Source organism: Drosophila simulans, chromosome 2R (assembly GCF_016746395.2).
Source record: "Drosophila simulans strain w501 chromosome 2R, Prin_Dsim_3.1, whole genome shotgun sequence".
Taxonomy (NCBI): Eukaryota; Metazoa; Arthropoda; class Insecta; order Diptera; family Drosophilidae; genus Drosophila; species Drosophila simulans.
Window position 1 is genome coordinate 22,070,212 of NC_052521.2, and position 22,910 is coordinate 22,093,121.

At 47.6% G+C, this 22,910-nt stretch overlaps 6 protein-coding genes across 12 annotated transcripts; 2 read left to right on the forward strand and 4 right to left on the reverse strand.

Moving 5' to 3' along the window:
• Window positions 1-569: 569 nt before the first annotated feature.
• Window positions 570-1,739, reverse strand: LOC6736162 (60S ribosomal protein L19). The gene is made up of 3 exons (XM_002083026.4): window positions 1,589-1,739; window positions 1,240-1,346; window positions 570-1,173 (listed from the first exon to the last, which is right to left on the reverse strand). The coding sequence occupies exons 1-3, from the start codon at window positions 1,591-1,593 to the stop codon at window positions 674-676; spliced, it is 612 nt and encodes a 203-aa protein (XP_002083062.1). The 5' UTR covers window positions 1,594-1,739; the 3' UTR covers window positions 570-673.
• An 11-nt stretch (window positions 1,740-1,750) lies between these two features.
• Window positions 1,751-3,009, forward strand: LOC6736163 (m-AAA protease-interacting protein 1, mitochondrial). Of its 2 annotated transcripts, XM_016168946.3 has the most exons (4): window positions 1,751-1,865; window positions 1,937-2,331; window positions 2,384-2,679; window positions 2,736-3,009. In XM_016168946.3, the coding sequence occupies exons 2-4, from the start codon at window positions 1,966-1,968 to the stop codon at window positions 2,875-2,877; spliced, it is 804 nt and encodes a 267-aa protein (XP_016029572.1). In that variant the 5' UTR covers window positions 1,751-1,865; window positions 1,937-1,965; the 3' UTR covers window positions 2,878-3,009. The 2 variants fall into 2 exon arrangements, with proteins under 2 accessions (XP_016029572.1, XP_044778669.1); XM_044922734.1 differs by lacking the exon at window positions 1,751-1,865 and having other exon boundaries at window positions 1,872-2,331.
• Window positions 2,978-4,068, reverse strand: LOC6736164 (ejaculatory bulb-specific protein 3). The gene is made up of 2 exons (XM_016181179.2): window positions 3,921-4,068; window positions 2,978-3,458 (listed from the first exon to the last, which is right to left on the reverse strand). The coding sequence occupies exon 2, from the start codon at window positions 3,443-3,445 to the stop codon at window positions 3,080-3,082; it is 366 nt and encodes a 121-aa protein (XP_016029573.1). The 5' UTR covers window positions 3,446-3,458; window positions 3,921-4,068; the 3' UTR covers window positions 2,978-3,079.
• A 1,513-nt stretch (window positions 4,069-5,581) lies between these two features.
• On the reverse strand, window positions 5,582-7,566 carry LOC6736165 (lysosome membrane protein 2). The gene is made up of 4 exons (XM_002083029.4): window positions 6,804-7,566; window positions 6,339-6,741; window positions 6,020-6,270; window positions 5,582-5,962 (listed from the first exon to the last, which is right to left on the reverse strand). Exons 1-4 carry the CDS (start codon window positions 7,413-7,415, stop codon window positions 5,705-5,707), a joined length of 1,524 nt encoding a protein of 507 aa, XP_002083065.1. The 5' UTR covers window positions 7,416-7,566; the 3' UTR covers window positions 5,582-5,704.
• Window positions 7,567-8,737: 1,171 nt separating this feature from the next.
• LOC6736166 (lysosome membrane protein 2) lies at window positions 8,738-17,175 on the reverse strand. Of its 4 annotated transcripts, none has more exons than XM_002083030.3 (7): window positions 17,026-17,175; window positions 11,828-11,956; window positions 10,858-11,110; window positions 10,623-10,796; window positions 9,991-10,562; window positions 9,811-9,932; window positions 8,738-9,752 (listed from the first exon to the last, which is right to left on the reverse strand). In XM_002083030.3, exons 1-7 carry the CDS (start codon window positions 17,048-17,050, stop codon window positions 9,372-9,374), a joined length of 1,656 nt encoding a protein of 551 aa, XP_002083066.1. In that variant the 5' UTR covers window positions 17,051-17,175; the 3' UTR covers window positions 8,738-9,371. The 4 variants fall into 4 exon arrangements, with proteins under 4 accessions (XP_002083066.1, XP_016029576.1, XP_039147473.1 ...); XM_016181177.3 differs by lacking the exon at window positions 17,026-17,175 and adding an exon at window positions 15,359-15,544; XM_039291539.2 differs by lacking the exon at window positions 17,026-17,175 and adding an exon at window positions 15,355-15,492.
• An 860-nt stretch (window positions 17,176-18,035) lies between these two features.
• Window positions 18,036-22,888, forward strand: LOC6736167 (scavenger receptor class B member 1). Of its 3 annotated transcripts, none has more exons than XM_016168948.3 (7): window positions 18,036-19,582; window positions 20,592-20,874; window positions 20,935-21,026; window positions 21,084-21,311; window positions 21,366-21,638; window positions 21,696-22,287; window positions 22,352-22,888. In XM_016168948.3, exons 2-7 carry the CDS (start codon window positions 20,619-20,621, stop codon window positions 22,702-22,704), a joined length of 1,794 nt encoding a protein of 597 aa, XP_016029579.1. In that variant the 5' UTR covers window positions 18,036-19,582; window positions 20,592-20,618; the 3' UTR covers window positions 22,705-22,888. The 3 variants fall into 3 exon arrangements, with proteins under 3 accessions (XP_016029579.1, XP_016029580.1, XP_016029578.1); XM_016168949.3 differs by lacking the exon at window positions 18,036-19,582 and adding an exon at window positions 20,161-20,288; XM_016168947.3 differs by lacking the exon at window positions 18,036-19,582 and adding an exon at window positions 20,189-20,213.
• Window positions 22,889-22,910: the final 22 nt, after the last annotated feature.

The following is a 22,910-nucleotide window of genomic DNA, read 5'->3' on the forward strand; positions in this document are numbered from 1 at the left end:
CTTGGACGTCTTGTTGTCCAACGTAGTTAGGGCCAGCATCTTTTCAGTTAAGTTTGGAATATGGGTAACCTTAAAGTAAAATATTAATTTACCTTAAAGTAAAATATATTAGGATAATACAATTAAACTTAAACGATCGCTTCTGTAAGTAATAATTGACGCTGCTTGTAAAATGAATACATTACCTGGCATAATTAATGAATTCAATTCCAAAATACTTACCATTTTCTTAAAAACTAGCACTCATATGTCCTCGTTGTTTTTCAAAAGTCGATAAATTGTGGAACTGCATCGACCATTGTCGATCGAACCAATATATTAAAGTCTTTTAAGCATTTGAAGAACTATTAATGCGAAAATAGTGGAGGGATAGTATTGATGTTATGTTAAAACGAGGGAAGTGGATATTTTGAATTTGATCACCGTCTGTCTTTAATCTGAATTCACAATGAAATGCAACAGGTCTTTTAAAATGAGCATTTAAGGGCATGAGAACTAACAAGTCACATTCAACCAAATTCCCTTACGACTGCTCACACGTTACCAGCCATTAAGAAACGAAGCATGAGTTTCACGTTTGTACAAAATCATTTCGGCCAAACTAAAGGTGTTTTATTCAGACGATAAACAGTACTATCAATATGGAGTTCCTCGACTAGCGAGGTCGGACTGCTTAGTGACCCGCGGTGGCGGCCTTGGCAGCGATCTCGTCCTCCTTAGCATGCAGGGCGATGAGCTCCTGCTTCTTGGTGGCGATACGCTCCTCGCGGCGCTTGCGGGCCTCGCGCACCTTCTGTCGGCGAGCCTCGGCCTGATCAGCCAGCATCTTGCTGCGCTGCTTCTCAGCCTTCTTCTTGTGGATGTACTCCATGAGGACGCGCTTGTTCTTGAACACGTTACCCTTGCACTTCATGTACAGGTCGTGGTACAGGTGCCTGTCAATCTTCTTGCTGTCGCGGTACTTCTTCAACAGGCGGCGCAGAACGCGCTGGCGCTGCATCCACAGCAGCTTGGTAGGCATACGGGCGTTCGCAGTACCCTTGCGCTTTCCGAATCCGCAGTGACGTCCCTTGCGGCGGGCCTCGGTGTTTTTGCGCACACGGTAACGGGAGTGGACCACGACGGGCTTCTTGATGATCAGACCATCCTTGATAAGCTTGCGAATGTTCTGACCTGGAATGGGATAACAACACAGTTAGCTGGGCTGTCTATTCGACCATTTAGTCCATTTCTACTCACGCGAGTTTGTGTTAGCGATCTCGTTGATTTCATTGGGGTCCAACCAGACCTTCTTCTTGCCGCATCGCAGCACGGAGGCTGCGAGCCTCTTCTGGAGCTTTAGAGAACTGCAAAGGAGGGTAACTTGTTAGTCCATCATTTCGAAAGTAGCGTGCTGGGATGCGCCTATCAGCTTGTGTGTGTGTGCATGAGCGGCGCATGTTCGGTTATTTCACAACTGCCGGAAAACAGAATGGCACTTGTCCGACCGGCAGCCGCATCATACGGCACGCGTTCGCCCGGCACACTTTGCAAACATTTAGACGCCGCGAGCGCAACTTTTCGCTCATATTTACGAACACAAATCTACCTCATGCTGTCGACCTCGTCGTGGCTGGGAAAGAAAGAAAAATTTGACAGCCGGAAGTCAGCACCATTTTCTGAAGGGTGCTATCGATACATCGATAACGGACTCGGGGGTCTGGCAACGCCTCGGGGATGTACTAGTTTGAGCGGAGTGGCAAGATTTATTTTAAAAAATTATTAAATAACAAATACTTTGTGCGGTTTCCAGCACTGTGCATATGCAAAATCCGGCCATATTTATATTGTTCGAATTCAGTTAGAGCCATCAAGTACGAAGCTTGGTATATTTTATTTATCTGTCTGCGGTCACACTAAATTGGCTAAGAAAAACAAAAACAACTTTTTATCCCAGTTGCAGCTGATCAGAGTGCAATTTCTGCAATGCAGCACACGCTTATTCGCTGCTTGGGCATGGCCCGGATATCCCTGACGCGTTTGCAGCCCAGACCCACAGTGGCAGCCTCCAGGGGACAGGAAGCTGGCTCCATCACCACCTCCATCTCGAAGCCAACACAACCGGTCAGTCGGTCTTTCGCCTCGCTGCCGCAGGAGCAAGACAAGAAGGATCAGAATGCCAGAGAAAGCCTCAACCGCCTGCCTCGCCTAATGGACTTTCCAGAGATCGTGTGGCCATCGGCGCTGAACTCGTTGAAGAATTGGATCACCATACAGTTCATAATTCGACCCTACTTCGACAGCGAGTTTCAACTCAAGGACTTCATATACGGCGCCAAGCAAGCGCTGCAGGTGCGTCATGGTCTGGCTATCATGAAGTGTAATGATTGTTAATCCCTCATAGGTAGTATCCTCAAAACTAATGGGCGGCGACCTAGACTCCCTGGACAATCTTGTCTCGCCCGAGGCGATCGCAGAGCTTAGGCCGGTAATCCAGAAACTGTCAATGACGCAACGGAGGCAGCTGGAAATCAGGGAGAGCGACATATACCTCAGCTTTCCCTATCAGGTAGGTATTATGTTTGACGATGCAAACGACAAGCTGCAGAAGCGTTTCGTAGAGATCACCATGGTGTTTCACGTAATGCGTGGTCTATCCGAGATGCGGGAACGCGGCGAGGAAATACCCTGGAACATGGGGTAAGTTTGGACTGCCACTGCCCGAAAGCTAAGCTCCTCATACCCATTTGTTGCAGGACCCTTCCCGAGTACCAGGACAAGGTTTTCATCTGCAACTACCGTTTTGTGAAAGAGTTCACCGCTGGGCACCAATCGGACTGGACCGTCAATGTGGCCAACCAGTTTAGGGCCATCGACCTTATTAACGAGACCAAATAACATCGGCCCATGGCTACCACCACCCGCACTGTTCGCCGACTCATAGCATATATTGGCGTAAGCCGCCGCCTTCGTTGGAATAAAAGTTTCGTTTTCCGCATTTAAGTATAAAAAACTAAAATCTTTACTGTGGATCTCTGGTTTAAATTAGGTTCATGTGAAATGAGTGCATTTGGATGCAGATGCTGGACGAGCAAAGCGCTCAGTGTCCCTCGTGCTTTGCTCTGTAGATGCCTTGGGGATCGTACTTCTTCAGGAGCAGCTTCCATTCGCCGGCTTTGTTGGCCCGAAGGTAGTTGATTACCTTCTGTGAGTTTTTGCGTTGGACTTCCGTGCACTTTGAGCAATCGGAATGCAGGGCGTCGGGTAGAAGACGCTTCAGTTCACGGCCCTCTGGTGTGCATGGGCCGTTGTCCATCAGGCACTTGAGATAATTACCCAATACTCGGTTGTTGGTCAGAACCTCATCCACGTTGACACTGTCGTACTTGTTGGTGTACGTTTTTTCAGGGGCGGCGGCCGCAAGACCGACAATAACACAGAACACTAGAGCTAGTGAGGCTTTCATCTTGGAGGATTATCTGGAAAGGCAGGTGAGAAATTCGAATTATTAAAGGTAAGCCACGAAACACACGTCCTAAAATGAGGGATTTTTGGTTTCCGGGTAAGCGGATAATAAGAAGGCGTCAGTCAGTCTCGACTTTTCTGTGTTTTCGACGCATGTCGAAGAATCATCCAAAGCGGTTAGTGGTCTGCCCACCAGCTCATGCATTATTTATGGCCCTTGGCATATATATCGCATATGCATACTAATTGGCATCGTTTGGATTTAATATTTTTGAAAAGATTTCACAATTTCACCGACACCAAGTAGTCTTAGCAGCTTTCGACTTCTTTGCGTCCAATATGGGAATCCGTGCTAGCCCGTGGCCAGCTGTTTGGTTTTCGCAATCCTTGATCCATGAGGTGCAGCACCCTCATTTCCTCGGGAGCTCGGCCTAACCAGGGCGAACTAAACACGGCTTGAACAATGGCTTACTCACTTCTCTTCCGGTGGTTTTCGGTGGCCCGGGTGCAGTTGTGGTACGATCAAAGGCGCAACTCGAATTGCGAGCAGTTAGCCCGCTGGCCTCGCTTTTATACCAGGAGCTTTAGCGGCTCGTACACTGAGCGCAATGGTCAGCTCTCTGGCGTCCGGAGCTTTAGCAGGCAGCGAGCAGGCGGCGGGTTTGGCCAAGTCGCGGCACAGCGTAGACCCAAAGCAGGCAAACCGAACCGGATTTTCGATGACTGACTTAAGGTTTTTTCAGCCGAATTTCGGCAAGTGGTCCGAGGCTCGGACCAGCGGTTCAAAGGGTGGAATGAAATGGGAGTTTTATCACAGATTTATCTCTCAGACCCTGGTCGTTTGTTTACCCGTTCACGTACGAAATTCATAGGAAAAGCATTGACGTACGTGAAAATTGAAATTTACATGTTGATTTTGCCAGTTGCTTTTAGTGGCTCCGAGACTCGCAGCTGCTGAATCGGCTCGGCTCAGCTTGGAGTTGGGTTTCCAACTCTTTCCCGACATAACGACCGCATTTGGTAGTGCTAGAGTTGTTGGCGCTGTGTTGTAATCACTTTTATGCATTTCCATTTCCCTTTTAATTATCTTTGGCGTCATGAATCGCACGCACCAGTCTAGACTGAACCAGATTTCGAAAGCTCATCGGTCGGGGCGAGAGTTATTGGGTTTTGTTTTGGCGCAGCCCCACCGATTCCAACTGGTCTGCCTTAGTAATCGGGATTTACCCCTGTCCAGGTGGACAATTCGGACAGCTTGCTGGGGGTTTTTCGGCGACAACCATTGGCGGTCGTCCGCACTTGGAACTGATCTCGCTAATGGAGCGCGGTGCAGCCCGAAATTACTAGTATGGTGGGGCAAACAATAATTGGCCATAAAGCCAAAATACACTTCATACCCTCGTATAATTATGAGCATTTTACGACTCTGACGCAGGCGATTCTACTGATTGGCTGGCGCGGTGGATCAGCTCCGCTCCGTCTGGTCTTGGAGGTCAATAAATCACCAGCGCTGACTCTTCACCTGTGACATAACTCTCGTGCCAATTAAACAAACAACTTTCAGCTTGTCCGCGGTGATTAGCATTTAAATTGGGGCATCCTTAGCCCCGAGCACTGGGGGTTCGTATTGATTTATGCAAATCGCGAGCGCTCGATCGGAAAGGAAAAAAACTCCCGGACGCCGTGCGCGGAGGAGGGCTTAACGGGTCCAACAGGTCCAAGGTGCCGAGGGGCCAAGGGTGTCTTACCTTGAAGTCGGACAGGGCATCAGCACTGAAGCCAGGGAAGATCATGCGACATGTGCAAAAGTTCAGGTTCAGGAAGGAGAAGGAGAAGTAAGCAAGGCAAACAAAAGTAAACAAACCGCAAAATCCACAACAACGGCGGCTCAGAGCTCAGAGGCTGAAGAAATACTAACAATAAAAAGTAAATGCACAGATTGTATAAAACGCAAAATAAATCTTCAGTACGTGCCCAAGTTTCCAGTGTCACGCCGCACGGCACAAGAGGCGGGGCGAATCAAACAGAGCCGCGACCTCAAATTGCCTGGTTGGCGACGAAGGCGGAGGCGGCAGAGGAGCGCTTGGACCTGGCCGTCTGACTGGCTGACAGATAAGGTGAAATGAGGCACATTCAATTTTCCACTAAATCGTATATTACGTAACGGCGGACTACTGATAGTTCATCAGTAGCGACACCTCTACCCTAAATCTAAATCTTGCATACATATATACACGGGTCCAGTCTAGAAAGTAGATCACTATTTGACTGCCACGTCGGGGGAAGCACTAGTGGCCTGGAACTTGGTCTCTAGAGCGGTGACCGTGCCCATATCGCCACATAACTTCCGGAAGAGGCCCACATATCCGAGGTCGCCGCAGGCCACTCGAATTGCCTTTAGGACACTCCACAAGGCCAGCACCAGAAAAAGAACCATGCAATACGGTTGTACGTGTTGCACAATGTTGACGTTGATCCACATCAAGGAGGTCACGAAACCGGGCAGCTGTCCCATTTCCTGAGTGGGACTAGAGAGTAATCATATGCACTCCTCTTGCAGCGGCAAAGTACTTACGAACTCATACCAAAAACTGGGAATCATCATGTTGCTAAACCGACTTAGGCGTGAGCTAAACCTCCTGAGATCCGGAATAGGAATGTTGGACTGGAAGCGGTATTTCTCCGTAACCGGAATTCCAGTGACCGGCTCCAGCAAAATGTATGGCTCGTGATCCTCCGCGTTGGGTGTGTATCCTTCGTAGTGCTGGCTCCAGTTGTAGCTGCTTCCGTAAAAGTGTGGCATCGAAAACGCAGAGGGGGCGTCATCTTTTGGGGGTAAGAATGTGTTCGATTTACCTAAGGAAACCTGTCGTTTTAAGGACGTAGAACCGTACTTATCACACACTGGGATACGTCGAACATTCCGTCGGGTAGCTTGACACCGTAGCTTGTGTCCAGGCAGCCGGGAGGCTTTTGATGGGACTGAAGCAGAGTGTAGCGGAAGGTATCAAGGCCGTTGTAGCGCTCCTGGCGCTGGTAGGTCAGCGGAAGGACCCGGCAGGACTCGATAGCCACTATGTTCAGCGGCGTATCCGGCTGGACAAAGGGCGGAAAGAGAGAGTTGTCCAGCGCTCCGGACACGTTAAAGGGGCAAGAGTTGGAGTCGTACTGACGGGTGTGCGGAAGTTGTTCCCGGATGATCACCTCGCCATTAAGCGTCTCGATGCGGAAAAAGTTTTCAATGCCGCGCTTAGGGCCGATGTTGACCGTGTAAACCTCTTCCTTCTCCTTGAGAGCCTGTGGGAAAAATCTTAGCGGGGAACCAACAAGGAAGTCTTCAGGATAGACCAGGGACTTACGTTGTATAGAACAGCGACGTTGGGTCTTATGTTCGAGATCCTGGAGAGCGTTTGCAGCAGGGGACGAGTGAACTCCCAAAGGAAGTAGTACACGCTATCTGTAACAAATATATCCTCCATCATGAGCGCTGCATCAAAACCAAAGGCTGCAAGTGGCGCCGTATGCTTGACCTTCGTCGCTGCGCCCAGGATAACGTTGTTTGTGGAGGTAATGGTCCAGTTAAGGACGTCGGGTGCCACGCTCTCCTCCGGGAGGAATTCCACTACGCGGTATCGGTGCTTGCGATACATAACGTTTGTCTCGTTGCGATCTAAGATTTCGTTGAACCCCACGATTCTGTACACAATGGGGCCGATCTCCTTTACCTTAAGCCTGTTATCACGACCGCTGCGGAACTCCTCGGCGTTGGTCACGTTGAACACATAGTTTTTCAGTTTCCCGAATGGCGAGTTTATCCAACTGTCCATGGTGGGCATTTCCTGGCGGAAGCGTATATGTTCCCTAGCTACCAAGATGCGATAGTCCACACCACAAGACAACACGAAGAGGAATACATTGAGGCCCGCAAGGATCAGGCAGAGCAATATTTTCACCCACTGAACCGACTTCATTATTTACTAATAGTGGCTTTGACGGAATCCAGAGACGGGAGTAAATCGCGTCCGATCGAGGGAAAACACGCGATCCGTTTGAGTTGAATTCTAAACGCTTTCGGCAATGGCCGTGCAATCACTTATCACCAGCCACCGCCTTCCATTTGCTCCTCTTGTTTCATTTGAATCAAAATGGAATGAAAACAAATTTTATAAAATCCAATAGCAGAAAGGTTATCACCAAAGCAGCGAGAGCTGACTGGGAATAACAGTGATAACGACGGACCTCTGACCCGAGCATAGAAAATAGCCATAACGCAGATTGGCCATTGGATTGAGGGTAACTACTGAACAGCCTCCAGAGATGCCCCTCTTCCCGGGTGGACCTCACCGGGATAGCACTGACCTTGATCGGGAGCAGGTGTGGATGACCAACCATGGAACAGGCGACTCTGCCTGCCCTGCGGTTTTGGCAAAGGCGAGCTTATCAGGCACAGACAGATCTCTCTGCTCTTATCAGTGCCGCGGGCAGCCAAATGTGCAACGAAACAAATGACTCGCCATAAACGTCTGGCTTTGGCTGGTCTGTCTGATCCTCCCTGAGCTCGGAATCTCGTATTATAGCTTATATAGCCATTAGTATGCTTCAGAATCCGGTCTGGTCCATCTACGAAGTGCGATGTGAAAATCGAAAGTGAAAATACTATAAACTTAATATAAAGGTCAATGGGTGCCCTAATTTTAGGTAGTAAAAATTAATCATTTAATGTGACATGTTATAAACTATCGAAAAGATATAGCATCCATGGCCATTCATTCATTCATGACCATTTCTTTAAGAAAGGAAATTACAGGAGATTTCATTATACTAGCATTTTAGTGGGGTTGTAAATATAATAAAATAAATATAATAGTGGGGTATATAAATATTTATATGTTTTCCAATTTAAATGGTGCAGTACAAGTTTGAAACCAATTTATATTATTGTAGTACTTTCCCTTGTTTGAAATTTCTTGGTATTGCATACTTTTGGGATTGTGAACGAAATTCATAACTAAGGCCACCTAAAATTGTAGTTTTTAACTTTTAATGAAAATGTTCTTTTTTTAAAATATATTGAATACTAATTTTGGAAATGTATTTCTTCTCATGTAAAAATATCAATTTATCCGATAAATTCTTAATCAGACTCCATCAAAACATACACGCACACAATGAGGTAAATTATAATATAACTGAGTTATATAACAGCCAATTAACCATATAGAAGAAGATTACGTGCACAGCTTGTGAATCATTTATACATATGTATATGGATTGCAGAAGATTACGGCCAATCTCTAGTTAAAATAATATCGTGATTTATTGTACACATTAATGAATATAAATTGTACATTATTTTTAATTTTTTTATTATAGTTATGTATTTATAGAATATAAATTTCATGTGCGGAACATGCCCAGCATTTGGTCTTATAAAGCACATTTGTATTCGAGGACGGAACTTTGCTTTATTTGAGAAACGTTTCGAGTTTTGTGACTTGATTGGACATTCAATTTCATTTCAAGGGCTTAAGAAGCAAGAACGGGATCGATTGCTGTTTTGGTATAACAAATATTGTCTAAGTCGAAGCTTTGAGCCTTTAAGCGATCACGACCGTTTCGTTGGACTACACATCAAAATTTTTATAACGCTTACTTACACAGATAACCTACATACAATACAATAGATACAGATACACATACAAATACATACAAGTCTTCCCAGCTCCATTTCTTTTAAACTACATAGAGGCACATTGCTCCGCGGGGATGGGGGGTTTGGGATTAACATAGGGAGGTCGGATTGGGAATCGTTATAGGGATTGGGGATGGAAGTGGAAGTGGGCAGGTCCCAGTTACTAGCTACGGCTTATACTACTACGAAGTCACCCGAAGATACTCGTACTGCGACCAGACAGCGACTAGAGCGCCTAGTATCTGGCGGGTTGGTTATCCTTGTTCTGCTTCTTGTTCATGTCCACCTGGGCGGTGGCCAGATAGTTGGACCCCTCCAGGTGCAGGGTGCTTTGCCGGTGCGAGTTGCGGATCAGGCAGAAGGTCGACAGCAGTAGTAGGATCACACCAAGCGTGCATAGACCGACGATTAGCGCCACGCGGATCTTAGGTGGCACTTGCTCCGCAAAGCGCATCAGGTCGGTGACCTCGTCGGGAAGGTTGTCGATGCCCTCCTCGAACCAAAGGATGGGAAAGATGATGTCCGGGAAGTTGGCTACCTGCTTGATGTCAAACACTTGGCTAACGGCCAAATTGATCTGGATACGGGCGCGCACTCTCAACGTAGTTCCCATTTTCTGCGAAAAAATGTCGTAAGTGTACGCCTGGGAGATAGATGATTTTATCGGGTCTTACAGGTTGAACGTCGAAGAAAAACTGATGCTTTTCCTTCACAGGTGGCGAAATACCTTCTACTTGCGTCCTCAGGCTTTCATCGGCCAGGTAGAAATGCGGGAAGCTTAGCATGATGGGAGAGTCTGCAGAGAGCTTTGAATTTGAATTTGATCGCTAATGGTACCCCACATTCATTCTCACCGTATTGACACAACGACACGTTGAAAAGTCCGTTGGGGGAGCATGACGGCTTGCCTGCGGGGCAGAAGCACATGTTGTCCGGGTGGCTGTCCACATCGGCGAAGACCCACTCTGGTGGTGTGAACCGGTATCCGGGCACCTCGTTGGAAGTCATTACTTCTTTTTCAAACACCAAGGGCAGGAGGCGGCAAAGATCTTTGTCGTAAACATGCAGGATGCGATCGTGGTCAATGTGCGGTGGGAAGATGGAGCCATCGGTTCCCGCCAAAGTGTTGCATGCGTCGGTGGTCCAATGGGGTAGATGGGTGCGACCATTGAAGTTGTCAATGATGCCGTATCTCCTAATGTCGTCGACACCTGTGTTCACAGTTACTCGGTCGGAGGAGGTGCCGTTCTTGCCGTACAGCAGGCCAAACTCCTCGTAGGGCAGCTTTTGCTCCTTGGGCACGACATCCTTCGCCAGCTTGAGCAGCGGATCCTCGTAGCCCCAAAGCAACTGACCCACGGACACCTGAACGAATGGCTTGATCTTCAGTATGTCCATGATACTGGCCATGGCTAGACGCAGGAATCTGAACCAAGAAATTCAGGGTTAATAATGGGGACACACTTTTCAGTGGAGCTGTATTTACCGGGCCGCGTGCTTGCTCTGCGAGGTGGCGCTCAACATGGGAATGTTGGGTACAATAACCACGTCGTCTTCGGGCCCCACCGACAGATCTTCGCGGAACGAGTAGATCTTGCGAAGATTGTAGCTCAGCGTGCCATTGTCATTCTCTACGATGTTCACCTTCTCCCAGGTCTCGCTGCAGATGAGGTAATGGATTGAGCCAGATGGCTTTCATGCTACCAATTGTGATCTTTTACCTGTAAACGTAGGGTCCCACCTCATCGACAATGGCCTTGGAGCCGTTGCTGAGGAAGTCGTCCGCATTGGTTACGTTGTAGATGTACAGACTGATTCTGGGCTCCACTGGGGGCTTAGCCCACCATCCGAAGGTCTTGGCGCCGGGACGCAGGGCCACCATTCGGTCCACGACCGCATCGATCAGCACGGTGAATTCACAGGCCACCACAATGCCGCCAATTATCAGCGCCGCCGCGACGACAATCGTAATCCCTGGAAAACCAATGCGAATTGTTTAGCAATTGTTCACCGATTGCATAAATTACTGGATAAGTGGGTTGAGTCATTTGATATTGGGTGGGGAAACGTGAACTGCGTATTGCCTTTAATCGGAACTCATATTTGAGTTGGCACTCGACCGAAAACGCTCGATTGCAATGTTTGGGATGGAACATCAATATTTATAGATCGCCGATCGAGCTTTGCGAATGATTCACTGACCCTTTGACCTTTAACTCCCAGTTCTACAATCTCCCATTATCTATAAATACGGCCAATTAGTATGGATCGAATAACTATACACCAGAACTGGAAAGTCTAGTTAAAACTAACCGGATTTTGATATCCCTGCCAAGAGAACTTCGGAAATAAGAAAATTGCGCATAAGGGAATGCTCGGTAAAATAGGAAGTCATCTTATAACTATGTACTCTGTAATAGGTAATAGCATTTTGCTCAGATACCAGTCTAACCAGTCGAGTAAACAGGAACTATAATTTCGGTTCAAAACAAGAACGTGGCACGTGGAGTTATGACACCTATGCGATAGCTTAATAAATCGCCAGCTCTGAGTACCTGTGAATCCACTCGCAATGCATTGTGGATAGGTTGTTTGAAATTTATATGGTAATTTCTTGCATGGGAATGCTGCCGGCAATGGTGGGGGTGATTTGGAACTAACCTCCAGGGGTTATCTAAATGGAATACTTACACCATTTTCGCAGATAGGTGCTGGAGAGTTTGGTGCAAAACTTGTGTTTCGGCCCGTTCATGTTGACCAAGTCGGTTTTGGCGTTGGGTGTGGTGGAGAGCGAGGAGCGATCCGCCTTGCAGTTGTTAACTAAAATGCAAAATAAAATTATACATAAGGCATATCGCGTTGTTTTACAGAGACCTAGAGATACACGGACACACTAGCCGTAATACCGGTTAAATTGTAGTCTCAGCTCGTTAATCTATAATTGCCAGTGGCAGCCAGACAAACAGGAATTCAATACAGCATCTTGATCACTGCGTTCTGAATGACATTGGGCCTAGGCCATCGCTTCGCGATCATGACTCTCAGATGGCGATCAATCTTTTCGTTTTGCCCAGTCTTTCCATATGCAACCGCCGTATTTTAAAGAGAATCCGAGGCCCACAGACCCAAGACACGTTTTGGGGCGTGTTAGCCTTGTGCTGTTTTGACATCGCTTTGTCAATATGCGGGCTTTTGGCCGAAATCGTATTAACAGCAGCACAAAAGCCAACAAAACCAATCTGGCAGTCCAACCCAACGGCGCACTGACTCCAGAACCTTCGAGTCAGCGAACTTTGTTCCAGCAGTCGAGTGCGCCCTTCCTGACAGAGACGGACCTTGCGCCATTAAGCGCTTTTTAATGGGCCAACAGGCTCGGTCTGCGCTGAGGTCAACCTGTGAGCTACCTTGACCGAGGCCAGGGCTGCGCAAGCGCGAAACACATGAGATACATGTATCTCTCGTTCGTAAACCGAGACATTTTTATTATTGACAATTCCAGCAACAGCGCTGTTCGCCATTATTCATATTTATAAGCGAAGCCGAAAAAACCATGCAAATGAAGCGACATGACGCCAAATGGATTTCGGCAAATAGCCCGCATGCCATTTGCAGGCGTTGCACGGCCGTAGACAATAGAAACACTTTAATTGCGATCTGATCGAGTGGTCCCTTGACGTTCGATTTAGATCCTCCAAAGTGCATACAAACGGCCGTTTATCGATGCTATATGGGATCCACGAAGTCCAGATGGAGTTATGTGGCTCGTACGCTCCACGAGTCGCCGATAATAGGGGTCTGATTCTTGGAGGCTCGCGAGAATGGCTAGTGATTTTACGATTTCTCCACTGTTTTAGCTAAAAGCGCTAAACTTTGCACTTTGAGTTCGCTCTAGCCTATCAACGCACACAGCCACGAAGTTTTATTATTTGCCGAGTTTACTGCGCTTTCCGAGCACCACAAGGTCGCACTTCTCCGCTTCTGGCTCTGCCCTCGCCCGCCGAACTCGAGCTGGGCTTAAATATTTGTGCTGTTGTTTTCGACTGGCTATTGGATCCACCATTGTTGGCATCGCGCTAATGTTGCCGATGCCGATACCGATGCCCATTGAATACTAATTAACCAATAATTATTTCACCTCAAATGAATTTTCGGCGACACTGGCCGGTCAGGCCATTAATCAGTGATTTCAATTTCGGATTTGGCTACCCATGCCTTCAGCTGTTTGCCTCTTTGCCTGCTAATTGGGTTCTGCGTTCACGCCCCACTGGGCTGCTTTGTTCCGAAAGGTGACTGCAACCGTGCAGCCTGCTCACTGCTCGGAATCAGTACCAGTCGGGCCCAAATGTTTACGCAGACCGTGTGACTCAGCGTTGCCAAGTGTTTACCCAGAACTTGAGCGACTCTTATCAGCGTCAAGCTCGCCGCGAAGTATGCAAATGTGTGAAACGGGAAACCCTAGACCCAACAACACCTTTCCATAACAATAGCGCCTCTCGGCATTCCGTCCAAATGCGATTTCTGATGTAATGGCTTGTTTTATTTTTGATTTCACTTGCTGTGGCTGTTCAATTAGCAGCTGCTGGCTTCCAGTTGCTGCGGCTAACGCAAATCGCCTGGCCAGAATCCAACTTCAATAGAAACTTACTTTCTAAACACACGTCTTGTATGAGCTGTGCCGAAAGCGGTATAGCGGCGAAGCCATCCGCTCCTCGGCTTTGATCAGCTTGGTGGCGCAGAGATCGAGCTGAATCGTCTCATAATTTCACTGCGTTTAAGTGTTGCACAAATAAATACAAGCGGTAGTAGCTGTTTAGTGGAGGCAATTACCCTGACCCAAATTGTGAGACGCTACCCTTGCGGAGGGTATTACATTCGGAGTCGCACTCCTACAAGTCACTGTCAACCAAGATGTCTGTACTATTTCTTGCCTCTGAAGGGAAAAATATGGGTGTCTTTTGAAAGACACTTTTACTATCCACCCAACTAGATTAACCACATGTTTTCAATCAAAGCTCCAGGCAAATCCCTAACACAGCTTTATAGAGTATTCAAAACTTCGGACCGACCCCTCCTTCTATGATCCCGCTGATTATGGACACTGTGACACTGACCGTCCAAAAAAGTATGCCAGCGGATGACAATTCACTTGTCGTTTTGTCGTGCCGTGCTGCATTTGATAATACGCAACGAAATGGGTTTTACATTTAGGCCTTAAACCATGTTGGCGTCGTCGTCAATGGCGTGACAGACATGTGCGGACTGAAGTGGTTCATCTTGGACTTTCAGTGGGTCAGTTCCGCTGTGGGAGAGGCAGGGGACTTCGGAGTGCGAAGCGTGGCTGGCGATGGCTTTCTCAGTGAAATGTGCCAACAGCTGGCTAAGACAAAGCCACCCAATTGTCACCTCAATTAGATGATCAACTGGGCACAGCGGCAGGGCAAACCGACCTGATGACGGAGATGGCCCAAAGCTCTTTGCTGCTGCAACCTTCACATAATCGTCTTCGTTATGTGGTCAAAAGCTGGTTGGCCCCCGTTCATTTATTTACAAGTATTTATCTTAGGGTTTCTGGCCTGCGCATGCTTAATTTCGGATCTCGCGTCTTGTAAATGTGTGTTTGGCTTTGCTTTTTATTTGATTTCGCTGTGAGTCGCTGCTTCGTGGCAGCCCGAGTGAAGTGCAGAGCGAAATTTCACTTTTTCCACACAAGTAATCATAAAACTATGCACGTACATCAAATGCGCTTTTGGCAGGGCCGCAGACAGCGTTTAGACGCGGAGGCAGCACAGAAACCGAAGCAGAAATAAAAACACAAACACTGAGAAATCATAGCCCCCAAGCATAATTCAATGATTTTCCGCTTTTGTAGCGCTGCTAAGCGAACTCGCTGTCGAAGTGGTTTCATTTTGGCTGACTGGGCAAGGTCTTGCTTAACCAGCGCTCTGATTGGAGTCGAAGCTTGTGACTGGGATGCGGATTCGCACTCGGAGCGTGCAAGGGGGACCAAGGGTCTGCTACCGATCGGTGCAGAAACAATAATCGAACTCTAGCTGCAGTCAGGCAAATCCTAGGAATGCGGCTCGCACTGCTGCCCCAACCAACACTCTCTTACTGCCACTGGTGCCTCGTATCTGGTGCGGCAGGTTTGATTCGGGCTGGACGGGCTGGACGGGCTGGAAACCACAGGCATTTCCAAATAGCCATGCCAACTCACTCACTCACACTGTTTTTGACGGTAACTCGGACTTGCGGCGGTCCGATGTGCAAGCCAAGATTCTTGGGCCCGGGCTATAACGTGGAAGGTAATCGTTGATCGGTGAGCAGGGAACGTTAAGCAACAACCGCCGGTAAAAATCGTTAACGACTCGAACGCTCGCAGTGCCGTCGAGTAACTGAAGTCGCCGTCTTCAAGTGGCCCCCCAACGTAAGATCGTAAGATGTTCAGGCGGCGAAAGCTCGGCTTCGCGTTGCGACAAAGCACAACTGGAAAACCTGATAAACAGGTAGGCGAAACCCCCAGCCCGGCAGGTGGGTAGCAAAGCAAAAGCGAGAGTGAGCAAGCGGGAGCTTTTGGGTTTTGCTAGTGCAACGCATGCGATCAAAGCTCGAGCGGATCGGCATCGGGCGAGGCGGTCCATGTGGTTGCCAATGTTTGGACCAGGCTGATGAAACGAGTTTGTTGCCTTGCCTTGCATTGAAGTCTTTCGTTTTGTTGCGTTGCGCGTTTCGTTTTATGCTGCTAACTCCAAAAATATCACTGATTGCCACACCAACACTCGTCCACTCGCGGGATTATGATATCTGTCGTTAGTGCTCCTCTCGCGGCTGTAGTAGTTGTGGCAGGTGACTCACGGGGTGGTTACCAAACTCAGCACAATAACCACATCCACGAGCGACGACAGGTTGCAGTACGCAGAATGTATGCAAAGTTGACAGCTTCAGCTATCGCAAATTATTGTTATTGCCGATGGAGCTTTTTGCCTGCATTGCGAAAGGTTTCTTTGCTGCCTGCCCAGAATCAAGACCTGGCCAAAGCGAAGTTTGGGATATGCGCGATTTAGCTGTGAAAAACCTGGCTTCAGAAACTTGCTGTATTTACATAATCAATCAACAAGGGGAAATCAATGAAGCTAATGCGATTCACTGAATTGCCCAGGTTTTCTTTTCAGAGACGGACTTCTTAGTAAACAGCTGGAGAAATTCCGTCTGGTGAATCGTTTCTGCTGCATTAAAAAATTGTAGAACAGTCAGTCCGTCATTAACTGGGATTCGCTAAATAAACAAGTGAGCTGTTTCCCCAGACAAATTTTAAAATCTAATATTATAGGAATGCTGTGTCATTAATGCACGGAAAATACAACGGACACATAGAAAAATCTAAAGTTCACCCTGAAAATATAGTGCACTTTCAGTTGCATGGCGGTGGCGCATCTGGTTGCAATATATATCATAAATAACATAATCCAATATGAGCCTTAACTCTTGGGCAATCGTCACACACAAATATGAATATCATTCTACATTTCTTTGTAATGCATACATAGAAGGTAGGCCAAGACAATATCGCCCCAATGCTTGTGACATTCCACGCCAAGTCCAACCACACATAATCACCTTAATGGAGACCCGTATCCGAAGCTTGACTCCGCGGTGACTTTGCATGCCAATAAGGCTAACCGGGTTGCATGCGACCTTTCTGTTTATGTAAACTGTCGTACAAAGTGGCGCATTTGTTGCTGTAAATGATGCAATAAATAATAACAAAAACACCGCGAAAACAACAACGGTGTACGCATATGCTAATTCAGCTCCGGTGGCGTGTCATCAATTGCGTCCCCCCACTCAGTCACAAAAGTCTTAAATCTATAATGATTCCATTTCTGACTTACTATGCAGAATGTCATCCAACTGCATGGCCAACGATCAGAGTTCCATTAAGAGTTCCAGAGTTCCAAAGGGTTTGGAGCACTTTCCCAACTGTTTGGCTTCAATACAGAGTAGTGGTGTTCTGACATTCGATTGTGTTTGTGACCTGTTTGGCACTTTACTGCCTGGCAACCGGGTTGATAAGCCAGCTCCCTCGGGTGATAAGATTCCTGTAGGCGGTCGCAGGGAAGTGGGCACTAGCCGATAATAGCCGGCACGAGCAAACATCTGTCGAGGGCGGCTTAAGCCAGGCCCTAAAACAAGTTTAAGTAACTCATTTAGCCCCTTGAGCTGTCATCCGGACTTGAACATCGCACAAAAAACTGCTCCGTCGAGAGTGCGCAGGTAAATATTTCAGGCAGGTCTGCGAAATTGAGGGGCCATTAGCTAGCACGGCAGATTGAGAGATTGAATACCCGTGCGCGTCAACCGATCCGGGGAAAACAAAAAGTTCAGAGGGGCTATCGCATTGTGCTGATGCGAAACCCGATGAAGTCGGCAATAGGCAGGCATTTCGGGAAAGGGACGTTTTGAATTGATAAAGCTAAGCTCATTTACACTTGGGGTTCAATAACACGGCTCCGGCGGGGGTATTTGCGATCTTCCGGCCTTTCTGCCAGCTCAATAATCCAAGAAGCGGCGTGATCAGCCAGTTTAAATACGTCCTCGTCTCAAAATTACGAAGGAAAGCAAGATATGAGAGCATATTCAGCATCTGTGTATTCTGTGTATCGTCGGACTTCTCAGAGTGCATTTCCCCGCCGTTAATTACTTGGGTAATCCAAATGCAGGCCCATTGAAGGTGAAGGGAACCTAAAGTACTTAAGTGATAATTAAATTGTTTTGGCGACAGTGCACACCTAAAAATAGTCGTAGATGTGGGACTTTGTTTTTGCATCTGCATGCACTAATAAAAAATCAAAACGAAAACAAAACATTGACTGGTTTATTTACATTTTTTAAAGGAAATCTATGAAGCCCCCGATTCTGAGCCTCCTCCCTAACGGATCCAGTCTGATTCCATAATAATGATGCGCAGACGAAGCTGGAGCGGAACGAGCAGCTGGAGGGTTGCTACATCTTCTATATTGCCCCGAGTGGATTCTTTGTTTTGACGATTTGCTTTGCACTTTGTCTCGCGGGTACGCACAAAGCTGCTACGTAGTAAACAAGGGATCCCGATTTCTTGATTTCTCGACAGCGCAGTCGGCGCCAGCTCCGTCCAGCGGTAATCTGCAATCATAGCTGACCGCCTGCCCGGTTATCAGTGCGGCGGCAGCGGCGTCGACCTAGGCAGCGACGGCAACGGCGACGGCAAAGAATGAGGAAAGAGGAGCGACTGCTCTGCTGGCATTGCTCAGTTCAGTTGCCCAGCTCGAACTGATTCCGTCCGATTCCGACGTCGTAGTAATAACTTGTTTGGTCGGCAGTACGCACAGTCCAGTCCAGCGGAGAACCAGTCCCAGTTCCAGGCACGCTCTCTAATCCCAGTGCAGATCAGATCGCCGCGAAACGGGCCAAATCTAATCGGTTCCGTAAGGTTCTCGGCCAGATAGTGCGTGGGCCGCCCCGAGTATGTAGCTAATAGCTAATCGCAGCAAAGCAAAAATTTGCAAGTGGATCAACCGGTGGCAGTGGGCCAAACTCGTACTCCGTGCGCAGATAATCAAATTCCGCAAGGCAGTCCGTCTTTAATTGCCGCTTTTGACTGGAAGTGGCGGCGGAAGCTAATCCGCGCTAGATTCGTGCACCAGCATCTGGGCAGGAAAACTGCAGTACGGTTGTAAAACCTGATATTGCTCCAGCTCTAACGCTAGCTCCAACTCTACGCTCCAGCTGCAGCTGGAATTAAAACAACAACAGACCAGCCAGTGCGATCGAGCCCACAAAAGAGACGGCGACAAAACAAAGAAGCGGGCGAACAAAGAACGCGCAGCAACAAAAGAACGAAGGAACACAGAGGCACAGGCACACCAGCACTGATACAGGCAGCAGATACAAAACGAGTCTGTCGCATAGATACATCTCATAGGTGGGGTGCATCCAGCAGGAGCATCTATCGGTAGGGGAGCGAAACGAGACCCGAAAAAACCCAATAAACACGACTGTGTGCAGCCAGCGTTAACGCGACGAAATTGTTAATTAAGACGCCAAATGTTTGGCAGACTTCGAAAGTGCAGAGCACTGAACAGCGAGTAAACAACGAGAAAGAGAGGGGCAGAGAACGCCAGATAAGCGCGTGTGGGTGCAGTTCGTCTCCGAGAGAGTGGTTCCGATTCCAACGGAGCGCGCACGTTTGTGTTGCCCACCGAAAATCAGCTGGTGCCCAAAGCTCATTCCAAGTGCACGCTGATCGTGACCGCGCTCTCTGCAAGCGCTCTCCAGCTCAGTGCCACCCACTCACCCCCTTTCTATCGCCACGCATCACGTTATCAGCCAATGCCTCTTTTCTGCAACTGAAGCGAAGAGGAGGAGCGCGGAGGGAAGTACGAACCATTTGCGAACTCGAGAGGTCGACAAGTAAGTCAGAGCAGAGTAAAACCATACCATCCTTAGATCAGACCCTAAGATATCATAGTAGAAGCAATCGCAGCATAGGACTCCAAATTGTCAAGATATACAGATTTCGTTTGACCACCGATTTGAGATAGCCCTCGGTTGATCTCGAAGGTTCCAGAAAGCAGAGAAGAGTGCTTCGGACTTTTTTCAGATTGGTCCTATCTTATTTGAAAACAGCTAGTTCCACTATCAATTTAATCGCTTCACCCGACCGTTCAACCAATTATTTCAATCCCGTTCACATTCGAGTTCAAGATCGAGCGCATTATTGGAAAATTTCAACGCCCAGGGAGCGCCTTATCGGATGCCGTTGACCCGATTTCAGAGTTGGCGAATCGAACTAAATCTCAACTCTATACATATAGTGCACATACTGATACGTGTTGTTTCCATTTAATAATGAATTAATGCCTAGTAAGTATGTGCCAAGCTTATGTACGCAGGAGCTGCTGATAAGACTAGAACACATACGGTTGAACTTTGAATTCAGCACGGGCAGATCCACAAGCTCCGGAGCAACCAAGGCTCTCGGAATCGAAACCCCGATTAGTTCGTGGAAACATCTGTAAGCGCATGGTTAAAAATCTGTCCGGTGCGAAAAAATGGTTTAAAATTTGCACAACGAGCCAAGAAATTTATTTAGGGTCTACAACGTATTAACTATTAGGTGTGAATTATAGCAACTTAAAAGGAGAGGTGCTCAGGAGTCGACAGTGTTCTTATGTGTTCAATGAACCCCGAGTTCCTAGGCTAATATATAGCCCAGCCTGATAAGCTTAGTTACGCCAAACGATTCCTGGGTTGAGCCACGTGTTCCGCATTTATAAAGATAACCCCCTATATAAATTTAATATTAATGAACAAGATTTCGAATTCCAGCTAAGTTACATGTTGCTCTTGTTTACTTTCTGAACCGGGGACAACATGTGTAGCATAACGACATTTACGACATTTATTACTCCCATTTCAGCGTGCAGCGACAGACTATCTGAAAACAATGTCACATACCAAAGATGCAGAGATGCCCATGCCAGCTCGGCAGGAATCTGATCGTACAGCGGCCCCATCCGTTCCTAAATCCCTCACTCTGAACTCCACACGGAGCGGGGTGGGCACGGGAAACTTCGGGGGATACGGCATGACGAACGGGGCCGAGAAACCTTCTGTGCTGCACATGATAATGGAAGCCTTGGGTCTGCGCAATCAGGCTCAAAACCGCGAGCCAACATCCAAGGATATTGGAACGCTGATAAGTGAGTAGAGCACTCTCGGCAAGCGCGACATGCTTGATTAATGCGGTTCACTTTTTCCAGTGCTAGGCGTAATGTTTTTGCTCTTTGTAATCAGCGTGACCGGATTTTTCGTAATGTGGTTCACCGAATACTACAACAACACCATTCTGGAGGTGAGTCTATCGTACATCCTATGTATCGTGGTGTTCCTAATTTCAACTGATCTGCAGAACCTGATCCTGGCCGAGAACTCGGACACCGCTAATAGTTGGCTTAACCCCGATCCTAAGTACGACACTTTGCTAAAGGCTCACATTTTTCACTACCCCAACATCGATGACTACTTAGCAGGGCGGGCTGATAAAATAAAGGTCGTGGATGTGGGACCTCTCACCTACCAGGAACACACTGTTAAAGATGAAGTTTCCTTTAACAAAAATTTCACTGTTAGCTTCAGGGTAGGTCTCCAATCAATGTAATCAAACTACACGATTTAACAATATGTTTTTCAGGACCGCAAGTCTTATAAGTTTCTCCCGGAAAAGTCGTCTATTGGGGAACACGAAGTGGTTCGGGTGCCCAATGTGCCGCTTATCTCTGCCGCCGGACCAGTTAAGCGCATGAAGGCCTTCGAACGCTTAGCTGTATCCACTTGGATCAAACAATTCAAGGAGCCTCTCTTTAAGGAGCTTACGGTTTCCGAATATCTCTGGGGTTATGAGGACAGCATTATCAAGTTGAAATCACTGGGCAGAGGCCGGCGACGATTTGGTCTTCTGATGAGCGTAAGTTGAGAAAGAAATTGGTTATTGGTTTGCTAATCAAAATATGTTATCCATTAGCGCAATGGGACTAGCGTGGATTCGGTCCAGCTTAACACAGGCGAGGACGACATCACCAAGTTCAGCATCATTACCCAGTTTAACGGCATGCCTCAGTTGGACTACTGGGAGGGCGATGAGTGCAATCGCATCGATGGCTCCGAGCCTTCTATGTTCTCACCGCATTTGCTGCAGGATCGCAGCACCGTTAATGTATTCCTCCAGGTGCTGTGCCGCAAGGTGCCGCTTCACTTCGAAAAAGAGGTTACCATCTACAACGACATTGATGTTCTGCGCTACCGGACGCCAATGGACGTCTTCAGCCATCCCTCCAAAAATCCTGCGAACCAGTGCTATTGTCGCAACACTGAACTGTGCTTGCCCAGCGGAGTTATCAACGCCACCAAGTGCTACGGAGATGCGCCCATTTTTCCCTCGTTCCCACATTTCTTCACGGGCGATCCGGTGCTGTACCAAGACTTTGAGGGTATTGAACCAGACGCAGCAGTGCATCAAACCTATGCCGACATCCATCCTCGATTCGGTTTTCCAATTAGCGGCGCGTCCCGTGTCCAGATAAACATAATGCTGGACAAGACGCCGATATTGAGAAGTAAGCGCAAATACCAGATAACCTTCTGTTGGACAAATACTGTATGTACTGGTTTTTTTTTTAGATCAGGGCGGTAGATTGAAGAATACTACCATCCTTCCTCTTATGTGGATCGAGATTACGTCGGGAGACTTTTCCGAGGAGGTGCTCCACACGCTGTACTTAAGCACCTTTGGTCTAAATGCCATTCAGCAAACTCTTAAATACGGCACCCTGCTCATATCGGTGACATCGTTCAGCCTGATCGTAGCCGGCGTCTATTACCTGAACAGCAGGCGGGAGGAGCAGCTCCAGGAGAGCAAGACGTCCGCTGAGCTGGAGGCACTGAACGGCGGTGAGAACATCATCGTTGTGCACCACATTGACATGCCCGTTCCACTGCCCGTTCAAGAGGGGGGCAACCATCAGGGAACGTAAAAGTGCCATTAGTTGTTTAGTTATGGGCGGGTATGGGGAAAGTTCAAACTTAAATGAGATTTTCGAATTTGTCTGTATAATTATAGAATAGTTTGTAAACATAGAGTCGCCAGTTACCTTTAGTCTTTAGTCATCTGATGTATATATATGTAGAATCGTTCAATAAACTGTTCATTACCTATAACTGTTAATATTTATATGCTGTC

Bases quoted from the DNA above. Each gene is read 5' to 3' on its own strand.
- LOC6736162 (XM_002083026.4), bottom strand. The intron at 1,174-1,239 runs GTGAGTAGAAAT...ATCCCATTCCAG, and splicing joins GATCGCTAACACAAACTCGC to GTCAGAACATTCGCAAGCTT.
- LOC6736164 (XM_016181179.2), bottom strand. From the start codon at position 3,445: ATGAAAGCCTCACTAGCTCTAGTGTTCTGTGTTATTGTCGGTCTTGCG.
- LOC6736166 (XM_002083030.3), bottom strand. From the start codon at position 17,050: ATGCAGTTGGATGACATTCTGCATA. The intron at 11,111-11,827 runs GTAAGTATTCCA...TTGGTTTTCCAG, and splicing joins CACCTATCTGCGAAAATGGT to GGATTACGATTGTCGTCGCG. The intron at 9,933-9,990 runs GTGAGAATGAAT...AGCTCTCTGCAG, and splicing joins CGTGTCGTTGTGTCAATACG to ACTCTCCCATCATGCTAAGC.
- LOC6736163 (XM_016168946.3), top strand. From the start codon at position 1,966: ATGCAGCACACGCTTATTCGCTGCTTGGGCATGGCCCGGATATCCCTG. The intron at 2,332-2,383 runs GTGCGTCATGGT...AATCCCTCATAG, and splicing joins GCGCCAAGCAAGCGCTGCAG to GTAGTATCCTCAAAACTAAT. The intron at 2,680-2,735 runs GTAAGTTTGGAC...CATTTGTTGCAG, and splicing joins GAAATACCCTGGAACATGGG to GACCCTTCCCGAGTACCAGG.
- LOC6736165 (XM_002083029.4), bottom strand. From the start codon at position 7,415: ATGAAGTCGGTTCAGTGGGTGAAAATATTGCTCTGCCTGATCCTTGCG. The intron at 6,742-6,803 runs GTAAGTCCCTGG...TTTTTCCCACAG, and splicing joins ACGTCGCTGTTCTATACAAC to GCTCTCAAGGAGAAGGAAGA. The intron at 6,271-6,338 runs GTACGGTTCTAC...TACCCCCAAAAG, and splicing joins CGTATCCCAGTGTGTGATAA to ATGACGCCCCCTCTGCGTTT.
- LOC6736167 (XM_016168948.3), top strand. From the start codon at position 20,619: ATGTCACATACCAAAGATGCAGAGATGCCCATGCCAGCTCGGCAGGAA. The intron at 21,312-21,365 runs GTAGGTCTCCAA...TATGTTTTTCAG, and splicing joins ATTTCACTGTTAGCTTCAGG to GACCGCAAGTCTTATAAGTT. The intron at 22,288-22,351 runs GTAAGCGCAAAT...TTTTTTTTTTAG, and splicing joins CAAGACGCCGATATTGAGAA to ATCAGGGCGGTAGATTGAAG.